This window comes from Danio aesculapii, chromosome 1, assembly GCF_903798145.1.
Source record: "Danio aesculapii chromosome 1, fDanAes4.1, whole genome shotgun sequence".
Lineage (NCBI taxonomy): Eukaryota > Metazoa > Chordata > Actinopteri > Cypriniformes > Danionidae > Danio > Danio aesculapii.
The window spans coordinates 26,959,726-26,984,643 of record NC_079435.1 but is presented as its reverse complement, the minus strand read 5'-3'; the positions used below and the strand labels follow the sequence as shown (position 1 = coordinate 26,984,643).

General features: G+C 37.2%; 1 protein-coding gene across 3 annotated transcripts; it reads left to right on the top strand.

Moving 5' to 3' along the window:
- The first annotated feature begins 350 nt into the window (after window positions 1-350).
- Window positions 351-23,925, top strand: nsun3 (NOP2/Sun RNA methyltransferase 3). Of its 3 annotated transcripts, none has more exons than XM_056458139.1 (6): window positions 351-517; window positions 770-879; window positions 1,236-1,594; window positions 3,625-3,779; window positions 21,179-21,300; window positions 23,616-23,925. In XM_056458139.1, exons 1-6 carry the CDS (start codon window positions 413-415, stop codon window positions 23,881-23,883), a joined length of 1,119 nt encoding a protein of 372 aa, XP_056314114.1. In that variant the 5' UTR covers window positions 351-412; the 3' UTR covers window positions 23,884-23,925. The 3 variants fall into 3 exon arrangements, with proteins under 3 accessions (XP_056314114.1, XP_056314105.1, XP_056314122.1); XM_056458130.1 differs by having other exon boundaries at window positions 767-879; XM_056458147.1 differs by lacking the exon at window positions 351-517 and having other exon boundaries at window positions 790-883.
- The last annotated feature ends 993 nt before the right edge of the window (window positions 23,926-24,918 follow it).

The following is a 24,918-nucleotide window of genomic DNA, read 5'->3' as shown; positions in this document are numbered from 1 at the left end:
TTAATATAAATTTAATCTAACAAAGTTGATCAAAAAAGCTTTAGAACATTTAGTTTTACTGTGTTTGCATTCGTTGTTCTCTACCCTGACAACATTTGACCAAATGGCTAATCTGCATCAGCTATTTTCCATTCAAATATATTCTGTATTTAGCCTACAGGTTAAATGGCTAATATGTGTAATGTATTTGTTTAGATTATTTGTTAATGTATTTGTAAAAAAATTACTAATTCGTAGTTTCTAAATATTTTCACTCGCACGTAACACTTTAATTAAATGCTTTAAACTAAATAAATAGTCTTTAAACACAGAAAAACGGAACTAACATCACAACCCACATTTCCGGGGGGACTAAGTAAGAAGACGGACCGCGAAACAGTATGTAGTCAGAAATAAAATTGTGCCAATATCGATGTTTTCACCGAAATTATGCTGCATTTCAGGCAGTTCATTGCTCTTTCTGAAGTCTATTAAGTGTGTTCTGTCATCTTCATGTCATGGCCAAGTCTCTAATACAGTAAGCGGACAAAACACTACATTACATCTGTGCTTTAAATTACGACAAAAAAAAAATAAATAAACATAAAACACATAACACTAACATAATAATACTATTACAACTGTAATTCGATATTTATATAATTTTATATTTACTACGTATTTAGTAATCAGTTAAATTTCATTTTTGTATTACATTATAGACACATTTGTTAATAATGTTTGAATAATTGTAATTTGTTTAATATTTAATTGTTCTTCATTTCAGCAGCTTTCAGCACAGATTAAATCTAAACCTCAGAGGCAGCTTTGTAAGACTGTACTGAATCATTTTGATAGACAGTACAGCGAAGAGCTTGGAGAGCAGTGGTGTGATGCAAGGTGGGTAGGTGATTTTTAATATCGATTAATATTTATATTCAAGTAATGCTGTAAACATTTTTTTATTCTTATTTGATATAAAAATAAATAAATATTGTATTGTGATGACAACATTTTAATAAGAAAATTAGATTTTTTTTACATGGACATTATTGGTGGTTAATTCCACTGAGGCGACTTATAAATAAGGGACTAGGCTGAAGGAAAATGAATAAATGAATGGTTATTATTTTGGCCACCCTTTTAACTAAGAGTTACTATGGTTTTACCTTGTAAGCATTGATGCTGTCTCAGATTGTCTAAGTGACGATTTCATAACTAATGTGCAAATCAATATAAATATTGAATATTTTCAGGGATGTGCTTCTGAATCCACTCTCATGGCAATATGGCGTCCTGCTTAATCGGTTCAGTGACCTTACAAACCTCAAGCAGTGTCTTGCAGAGCTCGGTTACACAAACCTCCTTCCACAGACCCATCCTGAATCCCATTCGCAAACAGCAGACATCCCTCTGCAGTGTTTTATTCACCCAGATCCAGTGCGTATTCCCACACAAAGCCACCACACAGGCTGGCTGAAGCAGTACTACCTCCTGAATGCAGCCTCTCTTCTCCCTGTACTGACTTTGAATGTGCAGGAAGGAGAAAATGTGCTTGATCTTTGTGCAGCTCCTGGAGGGAAAAGCCTGGCCATATTACAGACAGCAACTCCTGGTAAGTCGCACGTTTAAAATTGATGACAAGGCCTTTATGTGGCAAAATGGTCTTTGACTGGAACATATACCTAATGATACAATTGAGGTAAAGTTGATTTTATATTTGCGCATTTGTTCACTTTTGAACATTTTTACCATGCTACTTTGAATATTCGTTCTAAAATCACATGCAAGTATGACTTCAAAACAACATTAGCATTATCTATTTGACTGTGAACAATGTTGTACTTCTCTGCTAATATGATTTACCTATTTAGAATTTGCAAGAATAATTATATTATATGGAGAAAGTCCAAATTTGTGAATTTAAAACCAACTTTACCTCACTCACCTTATGATACACTTCATATTACTTGAGTAAAAAGTTTGGGGCCGGTGAGACATTCTGTTATTTTTGAAATGTGTATCTTATGCTTATTTTATCAACATTGCAATTATTAAGTCAAAGATACGAAAGTATTAAGTCAAAGTAAACATTGATATTTGAAGTACATTGTCACACAATCATTTAGAAATTGATCTAATATGCTCCTTTGGTGAAAATCATACTTTTTCTTTTTTCAAAAGATTCTTTAGCTTATAGAAAGTCAGAAGCTGCATTTAGTTGAGAGATTTATGACATACGTTGCATGTAAATAAAAATGTATGTTAGAGCTTTACTTAAAAGGGTTTTCATAAGACATGAATATGAAGACTTTATGCATGCCTATGACAACTGTTATTAAGTGTCAATCTCTCAGTTATGCCCTTTTAAATGCAAATGTGACATTTGAGATGTCTTTATGAAAGTTTGACAAAAATACATCATATCCTTTTTGTCATGACAACTAGACATTACATAACATTACATAAGACAATATAACTGTCATAAATCTCATAAACATGAGTCGCAAGTAAGCAAGGGACGATAATCGTTTTCAAGATTTACCATAGTGTAAAAAAAAAAAAAAAACAACCAAACAAAAAAATATATATATCACAGTAGCAAAGGAGTATCCACATCAAAAGCTACTAATCAGCCCAACGTTCAAAAAACAAATTGCTTATGCACCAACATCCAAACCTGCTGTGGTCCTGAACAGTGCAGTGACTTTTTTTATATCCAAAGAAAAGAAAGATATTTAAAGATGTCTTTTCAGGTTGTAATGAAATATGTGTTTTTGAAACCAATGAAAATAGTCAATGATTTATTTTTCTTATTTAGCCTAACATGTTTAATGTTCCAAAATATTATAAATGTTTCTTAAAATATATTGTGTTCAATGGGAAAAAGTAGCATTTTTTTTACCCAGACATTTAAAATAACTTATTTTAGAGCAGTAATCACAATACCCTGACACCGTTATAGTTTTATCCAAGGTTATCTTACCATCAAAATCATATAACAGTCCATGCCTAGTCATGAGTTTATTATAATTTTTGAGAATATTTTTCTGAACACTTTTTTCAGTGGAATAAAGACGTGTCAATATTCTGAAAAATAAATTCTCAACTTCATTAGTTTAAAAAAAAAAACACATGGAACACATTAAATAATGTTTGTTGTATTGTCTGCAATGAAATATAAATTAAAGTAAATTTAAAAATCATTACTTTATGTTTTCCATACTGTCCCAATCATTTCTGATTTGGGGTTATACATGTAATTTTTCTCTTTCTTTATTGCTTAATAAATTAACAAAGATTTCAAACAAATATTTCACATTGTCATTATTGTTTTTTTGTTTTGTAGAATTTAAGAAAATATTGTGTTTAATGTAGCTTAACATAATATGGAAAAAGTGAAGTGTTAATTTTTTTTGCATATGGTTTAAATGGTTTCTATTCAGTTACTGTCTAATTTAGAAATGTTCTTAAGGATGCCAATTTAATTGCAAGGGTCAGAATGGCTGTGTGCTGTACTGTATGTTGCCTTGTATTATTTTTCTGTTCCAACCCCAAATTATTATTTTTAATTGACATAAATGTCTGATTTATTAACTATTCTGAATTCAAAACATTGACATTGTGTTGTCATCATTTTTCTAGGTCTTTTGCACTGTAATGAAGTGGATCAGCACAGACAGGATTGGCTACTGAAGACACTTGAATCATATGTTCCTCCTACACTAAGGCATCTGCTTTCAGTGACTCTTCTGGATGGCCGTAGCATTGGGAGCATGCAACCAGGAGCTTACGACAAGGTACATCACAGAAAAGTCTAGATCAGTGGTGGCCAAACTTTTTTGGATGAAGGGCCAAAAACTAAATATCATTGTGTACAGTATATTACGTTAAAGTTGCCATTTTTTAATTTAGTTCAGAATGTTTCAAAATAAGTAGAAAACCTTACTTTAAAATGGTATTAACAAATACACTATACCTTGTTAAATGATAACCCATTGCAATAAAAGCATAAACAATCATATTTACAACACAGTGGAGTTTAATGCGGAATACACTTGTCAAGCAGAATCTGCCTTTGACTTGATTTGCTCACCGAAGTCTCTGGATTGTTGGGTGACAGCATGTACATTTAAACTAAATCTGATTCATTTACACCATTTAATTTCAGTTAGCTTTTAATAGTAAAACAAAAAAAAGGGTTACATTAAATTTGAATTGACAATCTCGAAATGATCCCCATCATTCTCCCTCTCATCATTCTCCCTGTCTTCTCAGATGGGATGATGGGCCAAATCAAAAGGTTAGCATGGGCCAGGGGTGTAGATTTAGCATGGCCGGAGCGGACACGTCCCCACCAATATCCGTCAGCTGTTGAAATGTCCCCACTAATAATTTAATTCACAAAAAAAAAAAAAAAAACACACACCCTGTCAGTATTAACCTGGACATGCAAAAAAAGTAAAAAATCACATATGAACATTATGAAAAAGATTCTCAACGAAAAGTGTAAGTCACAAACTCAAGTTCACTACTGAATGAGTCCATCATGATAATGCTGTTAATTTCATTAAACGCTCTTTAGCAGTACATTCAACTTTACTTAGTCAGAATTTGGCCAGTTGAATAAATTCTAACATAATAAACCCTCCCCGCTCCCTTGGTAACGGGCCTGATCCTTAATTAATAATATATTTTAAAAACAGTTAAATAATTAGTAGCAACAAATAAAGATAGTTGAAATCAGAATTATTAGCCCCCTGTTTATTCCCCCCCCCCTCCCAATTTCTGTTTAACAGAGAGAAAATTCTTAACACACTTCTAAACATAATAGTTTTAATAACTAATTTCTGATAACTGATGTAAGAAATTAGGAAGGTAATGCGGACTCACAGGGGCAGTCTCACAATGGAGTGTCAGTCAAAACACTTGAAACAAGATCCATTTTTGGGATCCATTTTTTTCCTACAATTAGTTTCACCAGAGACGAATTGCTGGGCATTTGGGCACAAACACCACCAAATATTTTTCCATACCTGGATTTATCTGATGTTCTGTTGGACATTGTAGTCGGAGGAGCCGCAGTGCTACTCAAACGCTTTCAAGCGCGCAGACGAGGAAAGTGTGCAGGCGTGCTTGTGAAACTCAGACAGCGCGGATTTCGGATCGCGTTGCCTAGCATCCATCTGGCAAATCTCCGCTCTCTACCCAACAAAATAGACGAACTCATTCTGCTCTCTCAGACAAACAGGGATTTTCTGCATTCAGCTGTTCTGTGTTTCACGGAAACCTGGCTGAACAACACCATACGCGCTTCATCTACCGAGCTGTTCAGAGCGGATCGCGACGAAGAATCAACGCGGAAATCGCGCGGTGGCGGGACGTGCTTTTATATCCATGAAAGGTGGTGTACAGATGTAACAGTTTTAAAGAAGATGTGCTGTCTAGATCTCGAAGCACTGTTTATTAACTGTAAGCCTTTTTACTCCTCGCGCGAGTTCTGCTCGTTCATTCTCATCAGTGTTTACATTTCTCCGCATGCGCACGTGAGCCTGGCGATACAGAAACTAGCTGATCAGATCACGGTGATAGAGCAACAACACCCAGACTCTGTTTTAATCATTCTCGGGGATTTTAACAAAGCAAAACTATCCTGTGAACTGCCAAAATATAGACAGCATGTTACATGTCCCACAAGAGACAGTAATATTGGATCACTGCTATACCACAATAAAGGATGCATACCGCTCTGTCCAACGAGCAGCTTTGGAACACTCTGACCATTGTTTGATTCATCTCATTCCAACCTACAGGCAGAAACTGAAAACAGCCAAACCTGTATTAAGATCTGTGAAAAGATGGACTAACGAAACAGAGCGGGATCTACAAGCCTGTTTCGACCTCACTGACTGGAGTGTTTTTGAAGCTGCTGCAAACGATCTGGATGAGCTCACAGAGACTGTAACATCTTATATCAGTTTCTGTGAAGACGTGTGCATTCCTACCAGGACTCAACTCACATACAACAATTACAAACCATGGTTCACTGTAAAACTCCGACAGCTACGTCAGGCTAAGGAGGTTGGTTACAGGAATGGGGATAGGGCCTTGTATAAGCAGGCCAAATACACACTGGAAAAGGAGATCAGAGTCGCAAAAAGGAACTATTCTGAGAAACTAAGGAGTCAGTTCTCTTCCAGCGACTCAGCATCCGTGTGGAAAAGTCTGAAAAACATCACAAACTACAAGACACCATCCCCCAGCACTGTAGACAATGAACGACTTACAAACGACCTGAATGAGTTTTAGTGCCGGTTTGAGAAAACCCCCCACACCCACTCTGAACTGCTCTTCACAAAACCATTAACACCTCCACCACCCCCCGCCTCCCCCATACCTGCACTACAGTTTAACGAAGAGGAGGTATGCCAGGTCTTCTGGAAACAGAAGAGGAAAAAAGCACCTGGCCCAGATTTTATAACACCAGCCTGTTTAAAATCCTGTGCTGACCAACTGGCCCCCATCTTCACCCTGATCTTCAACAGATCACTGGAGCTGTGTGAAGTGCCCTCCTGCCTCAAACGCTCCACCATCTTCCCCATCCCAAAGAAACCCAAACTTACAGGACTAAATGACTACAGACCGGTGGCACTAACATCTGTGGTCATGAAGTCTTTTGAAAAACTGGTGCTGGCCCACCTGAAGGACATAACTGAACCCTCACTGGACTCTCTTCAGTTTGCCTAGAGAGCAAACAGGTCTGTGGATGATGCAGTAAATATGGGACTGCATTACGCTCTGCAACACCTAGACAGACCAGGGACCTATGTGAGGATCTTGTTTGTTGACTTCAGCTCGGCGTTTAACACTATCATCCCAAAACTTCTCCTGCCCAAATTAACTCGGCTCTCTGTGCCCACATCTGTCTGTCAGTGGATCAACAGCTTCCTAACCGACAGGCAGCAGCTGGTGAAGCTGGGAAAATTCTCATCTAGTATCCGCACAATCAGCACTGGCGCCCCCCAGGGGTGTGTCCTCTCCCCACTGCTCTTCTCCCTGTACATGAATGACTGCACTTCAAAAGACTCCTCTGTGAAGCTCTTGAAGTTTGCAGACGACACCACACTTATCGGCCTCATTCAGGACAGTGACGAGTCTGCTTACAGACAGGAGGTTAAGGAGTTGGCTGTCTGGTGCAGTCACAACAACCTGGAGCTCAACACGCTCAAAACAGTGGAGATGATAGTGGACTTCAGGAGAAACCCCCCCTGCTCTCCCCCCACTGAGCATCATGGACAGCATTGTGGCAGCAGTGAAGTCATTCAGGTTCCTGGGCACCACCATCTCTCAGGACCTGAAGTGGGACTCTCACATTGACTCCATTGTCAAAAAAGCTCAACAGAGGCTGTTCTTTCTTTGTCAGCTGAGGAAGTTTAACCTCCCAAAGGAGCTGCTGAAACAGTTCTACACCTCCATCATTGAATCAGTCATCTGCACATCAATAACTGTCTAGTTTAGCTCAGCTACTAAATAAGACCTCCAAAGACTACGTCGAATAGTTCGGACTGCTGAGCGAATCACTGGTACAACCCTTCCTACTCCCCAAGAACTGTACTTATCCAGAGCGAGCAGGAGGGCTGCCAAAATCACTCTGGACCCCTCACACCCAGCACACTGCCTCTTTGAACTTTTACCTTCTGGTCGACGCTACAGAGCACTGCGCACCAGAACAGCCCAACACAGAAACAGGCTATCCATCTCATGAACACTTGATGATAATAATTGTGGAACAAACATCACTACTTGCCATACACTTTTATACACATATCCACTTATTTAACCACACACTTACATGCCAATTTGCACATAACAGCTGCACATATAACGTTGTATATAGTAATAAACACGTACATACACTTGTCAATCTGTATATTTGCACTCACTACTTACTTCTATTTTTTTTAAAATATATTTATTATCTGTTTTTTGTCCTGTCTCTGTTATCCTGTTGCACTGTAGAAGCTCTCTCACGAAAAAAATTCCTCGTATGTGTGAACATACCTGGCAATAAAGCTCATTCTGATTCTGATTCTGATTTGTGGTATTTTATTCACTAAGGCCCGTACAGAACTCTTCACATTGTATCAGACTGGTTTCTAAATCATAAATACATAAAGGCAGACCAGACAAATAAATCAATAAACTGCATAAACAATACTTCATAAATAAACACTACAAGAAAACGTAAAACTCACATTTGCACACAGCCACAACTCCACATGAGGAGTCCAGAGCAGTGAAAGACCAGAGCATACTGAAGCCACACTATTTAAAGGGGCTGATGATTAAGGTGATAGGGTGCAGCTGTGAACCATGTGGTAGGTAAAGTCTAGATACGCGGCCGGCCGAAAGAGCGATATGCACATTAATGTAGCAGCATTTTTTAATGACACTGTAAAACAATAATTTATATTTTTACAGTACTGTGACGGTTGGTTTTAGGGTTGGGGTGGGGGTAGGCTTTAGGTAATACAATTTATTGGGTAATTTAATAGAAAACATAAATAATACTCGGTACAACTACTGTTTTTACCTTACTGTGACGATTGGGTTTAGGGTTGGGGTTGGGGTTGGGGGTAGACGTTATTAAAATACAATTAATCTGAAATTTAATAAAAAATAAGTAGTCTTGTTAACCTCCGACCGCAAACGTATCTGATCTAGCAACAACCCATGTGGTAGGCCTTCAATGCGTGCATCAGAGAGGTTTAACAAACAGTGGGCAGGGCTTCAGGGAGCATGTCACAAATATTTTCTACAACTGATTTATTTTATCTTTGTCATGATGACAGTAAATAATATTTGACTAGATATTTTTCAAGACACTTCTTTACAGTTTAAAGTGACATTTAAAAATTTAACCAGGTTATTAGGTTAACTAGACAGGTTAGGATAATAAGGCAAATCATATATAAATATTTGTATTTACTTGTCCTCACCAATGTCAAGTGCAAACTAATGCCCTTGCCATGGTCCAACTTTGGCCCCCGAGCTCTAGTTTGGAAATCTCTGGTCTAGATAGAATACAGCTGCGCATACACGCATAAATATAACATTTTTGTGACATTGTACAACAGTAATTAATATTTTTACATTGCTGTGAGGGGTAGGTTTAGGGTTGAGGTGGGGGTAGGCACTGATAAAATACAATTTAATGTGCAATTTAATATAATATTCTGTATAATCACACCACCATATCACCCCTTTATATCAGGAACTTCACTTCCTGTTAAGTCACGTATTGATCTAGATCTACTTGCGCTGTATCAGCCACGCTGTAAGCTAAAGATGATGGTTGGTAGAGCTTTTTCGTACAGTGCGCCGAAGCTATGGAATGTTCTACCTATCAGCATCAGGTATGCCACTTCTCTGGACTGTTTTAAGAAACTTTTCAAGACTCACATTTTTACTGTTGCTTTTAATTTAGATTGATTATTTTTGTCAATTTAATCGTTCAATTTTATTGTTCATATTTTACTGTTTATTGTGGTGTTTTTACTGTCTTTTTATTGTTTTACTTATTGTTTGGCTTATGCCTTGTAGTGCTTTGAGTCTGAGAAAAGCGCACTATAAATAAAATGTGTTATTATTATGATTATTATTATTAATACTTACTGTTTTTACATTTCTAGGTAGAGGTAGATGTTAATTAAATACAATTAACATATAATTTAGTAAATAATATAAATAATTTTCTTTAACGTCAGGCTGCAGCTGTATCCCTTCTAGCAACAACCATACAACACTTACCCCTCACAAGTTACACTCAATTCAATTCAATTAAATCATCATTATTTCTATAACACTTTGACAATGTAGATTGTATCAAAGCAGCTTAACATAGAAGTTCTAGTTAATTGAAACTGTGTCAATCCAGTTTTCAGTGTTGCAATTCAGTTTAGTGTGGTTTAATTTTCACGGCTGAAAGTCCAAACACTAAAGAGCAAATCCATCGATGCGCAGCTCCACAAGTCCCAAACCAAGCAAGCCAGTGGCGAGGAACTCAACACTCAACACACAATAGTTCATCTGTTACACCATTAAAACGATACAACCTTTAAGCCATCATTGGCTATTTTAGCCAGTGATATTTACCCTGAATGAATCATAAAATGAGTTTTCGTAAGACACAACATTACCTAACATTTGTTACATTCTATTAAGTGCAGAAACTAAACGTACTCAACTCACCTCCACTGAATGTCATTTATAAAAGTGTTTAGAGAAAGAAAAACAGTTTGTTTGTGAATGTCAGAGTGACACTCTCACATGGCATCAGTAGCGATGCCGCCTCCAAACATGCATCATTTATCACAGTTGCCATAGCACTCAGTGCAAGCCCTTGCTTTCCATCTCAAAGCAACCAAAAAAAGCTGCAAGGTGGAATAGAGGTTTTCTGCACACTCAGTCATTTGAAGGGAAAGCTGCATAGGTGCGCATTTTTTTCCCACTCATCATAGGGTGACGAGACACTAGGCAGGTCACTATCAGCCCTCCAGGCCAAACATGCCAATCAAGCAGTGAATATGGCGCTTTTAAGGTTCCCAGATACTGCTGACTGAGTATTATCCTCTTCTGGCGGTGAGAGAAGCGTCGGGCCACTGAGCAGAAAGGTAAACGAATACACAATGCGACAGGAGGTGTCGTGATGGTTTTAAATGAATAGAGCTCAGGGTGGGTGCCGTGCTAGGAGAGGTTAACTTTTTTATTTTCAGCTCAGTCTCGCTGGAAAAAACAGCATGCCTATGGTGACATTCTGCGAAATGACTTTGTTATATCCTGCTTATTTAAAAACTCTTTTATAGGGAAATTTCCATTGGGTGGAGCTAAAAGCACACTCACTTTGAATTTAAGTCTCACGTTGTCTTATTTACATTGGTTGAAATTCCTGAAAAAAATTACATTGGTTGAATTCCTGGGGTTCGTTCTTCGTACCTCGTTTAAATGATCCTGGATCTTCTAATCTTGATAACTGATCTTTGGCTAGTTTGGTTCTTTAAAGAAGTTTGAGAATCAGATTAAAATATCTGAATGAGCTGATCTGAGATCGCTGCATGTGTTGTGAAGGACAGATTTATAAATCCTCAAAATCATGATAAGCAATGCAATGATTGGCTGCCGGCACAGCAGCGTAAGAACATCATCTGATTAATATTCAATTATCCATGTGAGCAAAATTACTAAAACTTTGTAGTAAAGGGTTTGTTAAAAATGATACGCAATAACAATACATCTTTGTTGTGGGCTTCAGGCTTTACTCAATACTCATATGAGTATTTAGCAGTTTTTTTTTTTTTAGTTTTACATTTAGAGCGGATTTTCTTTATTATAGAAGTCTAGGCCATTCAAGTTTCTTAATCGGTGTAAGGAATAATTGGCTGTTTAAACAAATTTTGCATCATAAAGCAATTTGATATCGGTAAAGGTGTCTGCAACTTTTGCAAATCACAATCATATTAGCTGTCTCATATTAGCTGTCAAAACCCGTGCATGGCTGCATACATTATTATTCCATTAAAAAAAAGTAGAATATTGTGCATGTCTTTTATCATACACAAACTGTAAAAATAGATCAGAATTCGGTACTCTGGAGTGTGTGCGCTTAAAAGTGTGACACGTGTAGCAAATAGCCATCCCATGAGACACATGAGAGAGTCAGTTTCTTTCTTGAAGATACAGAGATTTAGCATTATCAAAAAAAAAAAAAATGAATTTAAGCACAATTATAAGGCCATACTTAACACTTCTTAGTAAAATAATTTGAGATGACAACTTAAAGAAAATATTATTATACCAATGGAAATCAATCCGTTATTTTAATAATGTATGTTCATAAACAGCATACAATAATGCCATTTTAAATTATTTATTTATTCAAGCTAAATAAATTAATATCTCATTGTAAATGTTAAATGAATTAGTAATATTAATTGATAATTATGAAGTATTTGTAAGTAATAATAATAATTGATATAATACAAGCACATTATAAGTGACAAAAAAGCTAATTTGTCTAAAAAATGCTTTAAATGTAGAAGTCTTTAGAGTAAAAAGATGTTCTGGGACTGGGAGTGGCTTTATTGCATCAGATGTATAGCTTAAAGGTCCAGTTTGGTTTTGTGACCTGTAACTCAAAATAAAATCTGCTCCAAAGCAGGTTAGCCATGTAGTGTAAGTTATAGTGATAACAAAACCTGTTTAAAAAAAAAAAAAAAAAAAAAAACTTTTTTCAATTTCTTGAGCCAGAAAACTCAGAGGGGGGAGTAAGGCTTGCTAGTGAACCTCTCTCAAAAGTTCTTGTAAGTGCATCTGTCTCCTATGTTGGTGCAAGTAGTTTAAATCCAACTTGGAGTAGTGTGTGTAGAACCAGAGGAGTTACATTGGTGTTGTAACCTGGAGGGGAGTGAGCTTCAGTGGGGTGATTGCAAAAGCTAGTAAGAGCTTTGCAGGTAAATCTCATTCCCTTGAGTTTAAGAGTGGCCTTGTTAGCAGTCATGTCTTCTACAGTGGTTTACAAAGGTTTAAAATCTACAAAGGTTTAAAAAGGTTTAAAATCACTTGATGCTGCAAGTAGGACTGGGGGGGTTACACTGGAGCCATGACCCAAATTGGAGTGAGATTTTTGCTGCTCTTCTACTACATAGCATGGCACGACTCGATGTGATTTGGCTTATATGCCTTTGCTTTTCCACTGCAGATTATTGCAACATAAAGTGGGTGGGACATAGACATGTGATTAAAATTGTGATGTCTACTGATGTTCTGGGTCGCCCCATCCAACTCTCAATGAATCAACTCCTTGGCTATCCATTTATGATTGTTTTCATTAGTGAACATTCACATACATTTTTTTTCTACCTGTGAGTGCTCGTGTCTGAAGAGAGAGCGCTTGTGCAAACGAAAGAATGTCACACTGCTGATGGTGGTTAACTTTGTATTTTTTTTATTTGAAACATTTGTAGGAGCATTTTTTTCCTGTTTGCTCCACTTTTTCAAATGTATGTGTATTTTTGGACATGTACAAACAAACTATTAAGATGTGTGATGCTAGCGGTTAAATGCCGCAAGTCTTTTCTTCTCACCTCTCACACTTCATCACACCTGGGTAGATTATAAATATTCTAATCATTTACTCTGACCTTATCTACTGACCACATCACAGTCATGTTTAGTTGTGAGCAAGAGTGGTTTAAAATAATTTTACATTGGCTGTTGCTGACTATTTCTTTATTTCTAGTGGGTTTGTGTCTCTTGCAGCAAATCCAGTGATGCAGGTAGTTACAATTCTCTTTGGCAAATCGGTGATCTACAGCAGTGGTTCTCAAACTTTTAAACTAGCGAGCCCTAATGTAAGATCGTCAAGAACTCGTGACCCCCCCACTACCAAATCATATACAAACAATAAAAATAGCTTTTTTTAAGCTGTTCACAAAATTTTAACTATATTTACTATACATTACAGGGCTCGAAATAACCATTTTTGCTTGGAAGTACTGGTCCTCCTAATTTTAAAAATGTAGGCGCACCACCATTTATCGCTATGTTACTACAAGTTTTATAAACAGGTTTATTGCATTTGAAATCAACACTAATCAAAACTAACAAGCAAAAAAATATATATATGCATGTGTGCGGAAAATATGTCTCAATGAAATCCTGTTATCACAAGAAAACACATTTTTATAACATAATTGAGTGTCAGGTCAGGATTGAATCTGTTAATGATAACTGTGCTGTGTTCTCACGCCTGGTGTCTGATAATGCACAGATGCTTTTTTGACATATACCTTATTATTTGCATACGTCATTTTAATAGCAATACCGCTCTTTTCATGAGCTGCAATATTAGTTTAATCTTAGTCAGTGCAAGCCCTTTTGCGATGGTGTACGTGGTGTTAAATTTTACATATAGCTGCCACTTGTACGGCTGACAGCATCTGGCGATTAAATAAAGGATTAAACAGAACCTCTTGTGCTTAAAATGTGTAGATGTGGCAAACAATTACCTGAAAATTCCGTCCCACAGACCTTACAGTGAATGCTTTAGTTATTTTCATAGCGGACATAGGTGTAAATGGTGGATTAACATTCAGCACATGATCAGTAATCGGATGTGCCATTATTTGTAGCTTAAGGTGTTTCTAAGACAAAATCTGTCAGTGTTGTTTTCATTCTCATCTTCAGCGCTTTACATTTTCGCGGTTGTAGCTCCTGTCATCTAAAGACAGGAGGCATTGACTGAGTGATTGACAGCTGATTTTAACCAATCATTCATGTTCAGTTCTTAGAGAAGTGTGCCAATAAGAGGAGCGCGAAGGCGGGGCAAGCCGTTGAAGGCTTTGTTTACTGCGGCAAGTTGACATGACAACAGTTTTCTGAGCTGTTCCTGAGCTGCGTTTCTACAAAGATGCATTCTGCCTGAATGTGTCCTAAATACTTTATGAATCAGTAATATCTTTTAAAAAATCTAAAATTATTAGCTTTCACTTGTAATACTGAAAAATATTTATTATAATCACTGAAAATGACACAATTTTTCAATCACTCTCGCGACCCCTTGAAATTATTCTGCGACCCCTGCAGGGGTCGCGACCCCCAGTTTGAGAACCACTGATCTACAGTAATCAATAGGTCATATTTTAGTAGTGCTATGGCTCAGTGTCCTATGCAGTGGAAATATGCCATTAGCAAGGTCAGTGCAGATGAATTTTATTACCCTGGCCTGAAGATTTTGAGCATGCAAAATTCTGTTAGATGGTGCTGTGAAAATGGGCGGGCTAAAACAAGTTGATGTGATACTGTTAAAACAAGCGATAACGCCCTATTTTACATTTCTGTATGTTTCTATTGGTCTCACACATTCACAAATTCGCAGGTCAGAGTTCACCAAGTTTGAACTTTGAAACGCAAACTTGTTGCACAAGCTTGTGCTCACATTTGCATACATATGAATGGAAGTCAATTCCGTAAAAAGTGCAGTGCGATCGTGGCTTGATACTAGAGTTCAGTTAAGTTTAATTATAAAGCACTTTTAAAAATGACCACAGGCTAACCAGAGTGCTGTACAGGTACAGATTTTTAGGTTAATTACACTAATAGCAGCAAAACAGATATAAAACACATAAAATTTGCTATAACCAGAGCTTGACATTAGCTTTTTTGTTTACCAGCCACTGTGGCTAGTAGTTTTCCAACATTTTCACTAGCCACAACTTTGTTGTTGGGAAAATATATTTGCATAAATTTGACGTTGACATGATAAAATTACTTATTACGCATTAACATATGCATGTTATGTCCACATGCCTCCCTAGCTTTTTTTATTTTTTAATTTCACATGACTTTTTTGGGCTCAACACTAAGGATTTACCATGTTTTTTTTCTCTGGCCAGACCAAGATAATTTTTTTCTTGCCACAAATAAAAAAAAGAAATGTGTCAAACAAGCGAAATATAGCGGTATACATACACTTGTTGTTCAACAAAAATAAAAAAAAAAATTATAATAAATAAAAAATTCTCATTTATTTACACAGTAGTTTGTCCAGGCTAAAGGTTCCAGACCATCGGGTGACTGTAGATAAATGGAGAGTTAATCTCCAATTACATCACTGTTATTGTAAAGGATGATAATTAAACCACATTACCAAAAATAACTGCTAACAAAAGAAAGCAGGTGAAAAACATCCGGTGTGCGATAGTGAAAGTATGATCACGTGCAGACGGTTAACATTAGGCCCAGTAATAATCTGGTCAAAGAATAGTAAAAGTGAAACTGGCAACAGCTGCTGCATACAAAAAACGCAGCTCTCTTGAAAGCAGCAGGACTGTGGGTGCATGAGCACCACTTTTTTTTCAAATCTATTTCAAAGAGAAATTATCGCACCAGTTGCGTTTCCAGGTACGGTTGTTTTGCGCAAAAAACGTGAGCTTTTAACTATTCGTGCGTATCACATCAGCTGTGCCTCGCTCACAACGTTACCGTGCACCTTATTCAGTATTCAGGTATTCACATTTGCACGCATATTGACAAAAGGTCTTACACTAAAATTCTAATCTTTAGGGACGAGGCAGCTCTGGCAACTTAAAAATTATTTTCAGCCAGCGAAAGTGGTTAGTGTGAGTGTCTGAAATCTACCCGCATTTGGTGGGTTGGCGGGTTTTAATGTAAAGCCCTGATTATAGCCTAAAAGCTACAGAGAATAATTAAGACAAGAATTGAACTCCGACTAAGTAGAAGCTGAAGCTAGAGAGTTTGTTCCACAGAGTTGGCTTGGAAAGAGATGGACTTTGAGATGCCTAAATGTATAGGGAGTTACAATAATATAGGCATGAGGTAATTAGGTGGGTGTGATTTTTGTCAAGTAGGATGCAATCCTGGAACATCATTCCTGTTTGAAAATATAATCCATACCTAATTCCTACCCCTTAAACCAGTGTTTCTCAAACACGTTCCTGGAGGACCACCAATGTTTTGGATGTCTCCTTTGTCTGTCACACCCATTACAGGTCTTTCAGTTTTTGCTTCTGAACGGATGATCTGAATCAGTGTGTTTGGTTAAGGAGACACAGAAAATGTGCAGAACTGGTGGTCCTGAAGGAACATGGTTAAGAAACACTGCCTTAACCCAACTCTAACTGTAAATTATTCCCAAAATCAGAGGGGATTAATACTTGGATAAAATAATATAGAAGCACATAACCCTAACTGTAAGCCTAAACTTAACTTAACTGTAAATGTATCCCTTGTTGATAAATTGATAAATTGACGTGTTGTATCAAACCACATGCATTGCCATTTGAAATATAATAGTAAAGGGTTCTAAAACTCCAGAAGGGTATTCAAAACTTACATGTTAAAGGTTTAATTTAAATATGGTTAAACAAGATCAGTTCTCCCTCACATCCAAAAGCACATATTTTGGCACACACTCATTTTCAGCCAAGCACTATTGTGGGTAATAGGTGGTTGTCGCACACTTTTTCTTTGAGAAGCACCACAAAATAATTCCTGCTCTCTCTTTATTTTATTTTAATTTATTTTATTTTATAAATTGACCCATGCTTGAGCACAAGAGTCCAATTTTTTAACAGTGTAAAAAACTCTGTATTAAAGGGCCATGAAACCGCAGAAACTCTGTAGGGTGTTTTCACACCTCTAGTTTGAAAAAAGTCAGGAAAGTGAGTGAGTCCAGCTTTGTTTAGGTGGGAGTGTTCAGTGGTGAAAGAGGGAAGGGTTTGCATAAAAGGGGAGTTTCATTATGTGCACATGCTGATTTTCACAGAGGCAACATAAATACAGACGCAGGGGAGATAGACACTGACTACGTTTACATGGACATAAGTAATCAAATTATTTGCCTTTAATGTGAATAACACAGTATTATGGTTAAGGTGTTTACATGAGTTGCTTTTTGAATGTTCCTTTCATTATTGCGTTTTACATGTTATAACACATAGATCGATGAACAGCATTGCGTCACCACGTTGTCCACATTTCCTCCAGAGTTTCATGTAATTTTGGGTGTTTCATTTTTAATTTGTCGACTTTAACGGCAGTTTGGCACTTTCGCTTTTATTCAGGAACATTTCATGCATGCCCCCCGTTACAAATTGGACATTGGATGTGAGGAACTGCTGGAAGACTGTAGTTTTATTGTAATTGGATACCGCACGCCAAATAGGAGAAAAAAAAACCTCTGCATTTCACGATGCAGGTGTCTGTGGTCCTTCACTGACTTGGGAGGTGCAGAGAGCAGCGTCAAAAATCTGTTCGTGTATAGACTATCCTTTCACAAAATGTGGCGGAAATTATATGCGGCAAAAAGCCTACACAATGGTAATAGTTTCATTAAGGTGTTTACATTCAGAGAGCAGCATTTACAGCGGATATTTCAGTCCATAATATTGTAGTGATATTACTGTAAACTAAGTAACTAAATCACTTTGACTAAGCTATGTCTTTAAAAACTGAAAGAGTACTGCTGACCATATTAACTAACTTTGCCATCTGAATAAACATAAACAAAGAGCATTGATCACACACTTACCAAATCTGTAGAGACAGGACAATCAACACTGGAACCGCGTCTTTTTTTAAAAGAAGACGAGTGGCAAATCCAGATTTCACCATTTCCAGATGCGAAAAGCTCTCGGGTAAAAAATGTTCCTTACAAACATATTTTTGTCGCATATTAGCAGACCACTGTAATCCAAACATGTGGGTCCACACGCGAGCTGTGCTCTCATCGTGGGGAAATGGAAACAAAAACTTCGTTGCGGCATATTTATAAACGCAACACTGACGACCCATGTCTCCGAACAATTTTTGTTCTTCCACTTGTTTTAATTATGGTTGGCAACACAACGTGGTGTCTCTCTGCCGTCTGAACACTGTAATAGGTAAAAGGAGTCTTCGAAGCGATATCATGCATATTCAGGGCTGCCAACTCTCAAACATTCGACGTGAGTCACGCAATTCTCTCTGTGCAACCGATCCAATGCTGGTGAAACCAATGTTATCAAAAATGAACTGATGCGTGCACGCAGAAAACATAACCGCGCGTCTATCGCCAGTATGAATCCTGGTTGTGAACATGCATGCTGAAAAAAATGGGCGCTGCTCACGTGCCGCTCATGCGTTGTGCAACAGGTGTTGTGCTGAGAACTACACCCCTCCCGTAAAATGCACCCCTTTCATAGACTTTCATTGGGATTTTCAGTCTACATAAAAAGCCATAATTGAATAAAACATAGAGATGATTATTATTTTGATGGATAAAGCAAAAACAATAAGTGAAACGCACACATCAAATAAATGTTAAAAAAATCTTCTGTAAGGGAATGGGTTCACTCTTATTAGTGACATGATGTTAATAAAAAATTATCAATTTAAGTTAATAGATGCACATTTCAGAGGGGCTGCGCCTTACAGCCTTTAATGTACAGGTGTCAGCACACAGTGAGTTTTGGAAGTCAACAAAATTAAAGTTTCACTAATATGATGATGTTCTTATTTTGACTAGCATATCTTGACTAGCATATAGATTTTTTTTGTATGAAGCAGAAAGGAGGGGTGAAGTCAGGGAGTTTAGACTTAAACCTAATTCTTGCCCATAAGTCAGGTCTAATACAACACACATACTGTATATAGAATTTCATTCTAATAAAATTAACATTCATTCTTGTTCCTTCAGCTTAGTCTCTATTTCAGAGGTCGCCACAGCGGAATGAACCGCCAACTGTTCCGGCAAATGTTTTACGCAGTGGACGCCCTTCCAGTCGCAACCCAGTACTGGGAAACACCCATACACACTCATTTACACACACACTGATGCACTACGAACAATTTAGTTAATCAATTCCACCATAGTGCATGTGTTTGGATTGTGGGGGAAACCGGAGCACCCGGAGGAAACCCACGTCAACACGGGTGGAGCATGCAAACGCCACACACAAATGCCAACTGACCCAGCGGGGACTCGAAGCTGTGACCTTCTTGCTGTGAGGCAACAATGCTAACAACTGAGCCACCAAGCTGTTCTGAAATTAATATATTTATGCAAAAGATTTCTGAAATGATTTTAGCAAACCACTTTAGTTGTGTCTTTACATTGTTTTCCAGTTACATTAGAATTTTTTTTTATTTATGGTACAGAAATCCAGTCTCTACCCTGGAATTTATACAATAATCTCATGGCCGTGACGCAGCTTAAATTCATTTTCAAACCGGAAGAACGAATTTGCTTGAATTAATGCAAAAACAACCAATTTACACTTTTTAGTGAAATATATGTGTCTTAATAGTTTTTTAGTAACGTGTGACATTTAAAAAAATGTGTTTTGGTTTTTCGTAACTCTTTAATGATATGGCATTGGACCACCCCTGTAAAACCCTGTGAAAAGAGGTTTTTAATCATAGATAATCTGCGCATTGATATTTGTTTTTTTGTTTTGCAGTCACACATTTTCATTTTAGCTAAAAATCGAAGTGAATTTTATGTACATTCAATCATTTTTGGTGTATAATTTGTCAAAGAGTTCGCTAAGACTCATATTTCAAATGGGCCTGTGTTGTGTTTGTAAAATGCACTGAATTCAGCTCAGTCACGTGTGACTGTGATACACCAATCCAACCAGAAGGTGACAGTGTTGTTGTTTTACTCGCACTGACCTCCATTCACATTGAACAGATGCTACAGTTCCCCGGGACCCTCGATAGAGGGGACGCAGGTACACATTCAAGCTCAGATGATGAAACCTCCTGTCCTGAAATGTCAAATGAACATGTCTCTGACGCCCACAATTGATTCCCTTTATCAACTCTGGCACTTAGACGAGGGTAATAGCTTTGGCTCTTCCTCTTAACCGTGCTGTAGTTCCTAGATCCCATCATCAGGCCCACGGGGGTCTTTCTACACCATCATGTCCTTCAGTGACGCAGGTCTCCAGAGCCCCCCGGCATTCTTTTTAGCCAGACAGGCGGCAGAGCTAACAGAGAGAATTAAGAGGCTCTAATACAAAGCTGGCAGGGAGAAAAACAGTGGGGCTCAATTGTCAGCTTGACAAGGCAGTTTCAGCCAGTTCTAATGAGGAGAGAGTAGTCTCAAAGGAAGCCAAGAAAGACGAGCTGAGCCAGAGCAAGGAATGAGGGGTTGGGTGGGATAGAGATCGTCGGATTTCTTGAGAGAAGAAGAGAAAAAGAGACGTTTGGCGAAAGAACTGAATTTTTTGGGGGGATTTTTCATTTAGCCTTGTCTATTCAGTCTTTTAGAGAGTTTCTTGTTTGTTCAATCGTAGATTCTAGCTCAGGTGTGTTTTGTGATTATTGGCCCCAGGTGTGTGTGGTTTTTCCACCATCTCTCTCTCTCTCTTTACTTCAACCGCTCTCTCTCATTTGCTCAGTGGGTTTCACAGAGGATGCTGCGAGTGTGTTGGTTCTTTTAAAGAGCTAATGAGGCCCATACCGGCAGGTCCCTGCTGTCCTTCTGCTTTCCTCTTTGTGTTATGCTCACTGTCCCCCAGGTGAACATGAAATATTCCCCTTCAGTCTCGTTCACCGTTTTCCCCTACCTGCAGAGTTAAAACCTGTTCTCTGAAGTGTGTTTGTCTGTGTGTGTTTCTCCGTCCCTCTGTGTCAGGTGCTTGTAGATGCCCCATGCTCTAATGACCGGAGTTGGCTTTATACCCCTGACACCCACCGGGGGGAAATGTGGCTGAAGGAGAGAACTCAACTACCACTCTTACAGAAGGAGCTGCTCTGGTAAATCTCTATCACGGCAACCCACATACACACTCAATCACGTGGGAAGGTACTTGATGATGCTAAATGGCACTGTATGTTTTCTTGTTGCTGTTCCATTTGAACAAAGTTCTGCGATCTCGCTCTTCTCTGTCATAGACAATCATGCAACATTCAAGGCAAATATGTTGACAAAAGGATTAGCTTTCCTGTAAATGATAATAATTAAAAAAAATAGTTTGTCAGTGCTGTAAAAAATTTAATTAAACAAAATTATATATATATATATATATATATATATATATATATATATATATATATATATATATATATATATATATATATATATATATATATATATAGTAGTGATCAGTGGTAAAGCCAGGAACTTGTGGAAATTAATTTCCAATATAAACAAATGCTGCAGAGTTTACACCAACTCTGACCCTTTTCTTAAGCGCATCAGAAAGTGGCAATTGAGACAGTGACCATATGTCTTTTGTTTATCTGAAAGGCAAAGGTGTTAAGAGCCCAGAACTTGCAAAACAGCTTCTTGATTCAATCAACATTCTACATCGTCTTAGACACAGAGAGACACATGGATCAGAAAACTTACATTTCACAAAAGAGACACAAATGGAATATTTCACTTCATATAGCTGTAGATTCAAATGATCATGTATATATTTAATATGCGCTGTTTGAAATACTCCACTGTATATATATATGAGTGCTTGGGTAAAGATCAACATTACATAGTGATGTTTAGACTCTATATATTGCAAATAATGTCTTGGGTAAATTATATGTGGTTTGGAAAGTGAATCATGCATAGGAAAATATTTAAGACTCTTAAATATTATAATAGTTAACCGGTGGACTATGACTATGCAAATGCAGGCCACATTATGGATGACACCTCCCAGTGACCAACTCAAAGGATCATCCAATCACAATGCTGGATTTGAAAGGTGACATCTTTTCAATCCCGCCTTCCAGAGAAAGTATTAAAAACATTCTCTCAAACAAAGAGAAGTATGGTTTGGTTCAGAGCAAGAGTGGCAGAGCAGAAGCGTGGTAGTAACAACGAAAGGTGTGTGGTATGCCCAGGAACTCTACGTTCAAGGATAAAATCATCGGCGTGTCCCCGACATCATGTCGCGGCGCTGAGTGGCGCTTCTGGTGTGCGACCAGCTTTAGCTCCCCTGTTTATTTTTTCCCCAATTTCTGTTTAATGGAGAGAATATTTTTTTTCAACACATTTCTAAACATAATAGTTTAATAACTCATTTCTAATAACTGATTTATTTTATCTTTGCTATGATGACAGTAAATAACATTTTACTAGATATTTTTCAAGACACTTCTATACAGCTTAAAGTGACATTTAAAAGCTTAACTAGGTTAATTAGGTAACTAGGCAGGTTAGAGTAATTAGGCAAGTTATTGTATAATGATGGTTTGTTCTGTAGACTATCGAAAAAATTATAGCTTAAAGGGGCTAATAATTTTTACCTTAAAATGGTTTATAAAAAATTTAAAACTGCTTTTATTGTAGCCGAAATAAAATAAATAAGACGAAAATGCCAGTAGGTCAGCAGTTTCTGAAATACTCAGACCAGCCCCTCTGGCAGCAACAACCATGCCACGTTCAAAGTCATTTAAATCACTGTTCTTCCCCATTCTGATGCTCTGTTTGAACTGCAGCAGATCATCTTGATCATGTCTACATGTTTAAGTGCATTAAGCCATGTGATTGGCTGATTAGAAGTTTGCGTTAACAAATTAAAATACAATTGAAAGGCTTAATTGGTTAATTATTGGTTATTATTAGGTAATTAGGTTAATATTGACCTTAAAAATAAATTCTAATTTTAAAAACTGCATTTTATTTAAGCTAAACTAAATGAAATCGAACTTTCTCCAGAAGAAAGAAAATCTATAAAATATATTTAATATTTATATACAAAAAATTCCCTTACAATCCCCTCTCCCTTTATTTACATACTATGTTTATTCAGTGGTTTAATCAAATTAAATACTGTAATGAATACCTTGATCTACTGGGCTTGACAAAAAAAAATAAAATAAATTGTCAGCATAAATTATGTTTTCAAACGCATTGCTAAAATCAATATTTGTATATGTTAACATTAATACCTTCATTGTAAACAAAGTATACTTTGTTCATAGTCAATTCATGTTACCAATATATAAACTTAACAAATGAGTTAACAAGTGATACCACTTTTTTATAATCTTGTTTTAGAAAGTGTCTTTTTATAAGATTGTATAGTTTACCATTAATTATGTTTTGTTGCTTGGATTGTTGTCAGTTCGGCCCTAGCAGCAGTACGTCCTGGTGGAATTGTTGTCTACTCTACTTGCACCATGTCACAAGCTGAGAACCAGTCAGTTGTGGAGGAGGTCCTTGCGTCGTATCCAGGAGTGGAGCATCTGGACCTGGAGGAGCAATTCATTGACACTCTGTCTGATCATTTCTGCTTTGCCCACCTCCATCCTTCAGTGGGACAACTAGTGATCCCGCAAAAGGGTAAAACTTGGGGACCTATGTATGTTTCTCAATTAAAGAAAATATATTAAAATATTAAATGGTTACATGGTGCAAATGTTTTGCTTATAATACAGCATACTCACATGGTTTGAGCCATATACACTGTAAAAAATGCAGAGTTCTACATAATTTATTAATGTTGTCCTAAAACAAATTAAATAATTAACTTAAAGGGCACCTATGATGAAAATAATCTTTTGTTAGTTGTTTGGACAGAACTGTGTGCGGGTATAGTGTGTCCTCTGTCATGCTGGGGTGATATAAACACAATAAGTTTCTTTTTTTGAATTTCCCGATGTTAAAATAGTATCCAAATCCCTCCCATTTTGAGGCCCACCACAAAGTGATTTGGACTGTAGGTTTCCCCACCCACTGATTTGATTGACACATATTAACATGTCTCCATAGTAACGCGTATAATCTTTTCAACAAAACAGGACTTGCGCAAAACAACTGGGATTAAAAGATCTGTTCAGCTCGCTGTGATCATCAACAGGGTGTCCGCGGGGTCTTAAAAAGTACTATAAGTTGATAAATCAATTATGAGGAAATGAAGACACTTAAAAGGTATTAAAAAGTCTTAATCGTGTTTTTACGAGGTCTTAAATTTTGTTTAAGAGTTGTGCAAAGTGTTTGACTTCAAAAAGCATAAATATATTTATTTTCCTCCTAGTCTTAATCACAGCATGCTCGATCCATGCGATTGGTTCGGGCCGGCCAAGCTCCTCCGTCCGGGTGATGTCATGTAATTTGCGACAAACGCAGAAAGGTGATGTGACACTCCCTCACATGTAGCAAAACCATAGAGCAAAACAGACAACAAAATGGGAAAATGTTTGTGTACTCCTGGTTGGAGAAATATGAGTTTAAAGAGTGGCTGAAGCCTGTCGCTGAAAACAACCGCGTAATTTATTCTTTCAAGCTTTGTTTCTTCTGAACTTATAAGTTCTGTTGCATGGTTGTGCTCCATTAATTTTATTTTTACTACAACTGTTTATTAACAACTGTTTATTAAGTTAAAGGTTTGATACTGTAGAACTTGAAGTGGCGATGAGGTCTTAAAT

Bases quoted from the DNA above. Each gene is read 5' to 3' on its own strand.
- nsun3 (XM_056458130.1), top strand. From the start codon at position 413: ATGTTTTCACCGAAATTATGCTGCATTTCAGGCAGTTCATTGCTCTTT. The intron at 1,595-3,624 runs GTAAGTCGCACG...TCATTTTTCTAG, and splicing joins ATTACAGACAGCAACTCCTG to GTCTTTTGCACTGTAATGAA. The intron at 21,301-23,615 runs GTAAATCTCTAT...GATTGTTGTCAG, and splicing joins TTACAGAAGGAGCTGCTCTG to TTCGGCCCTAGCAGCAGTAC.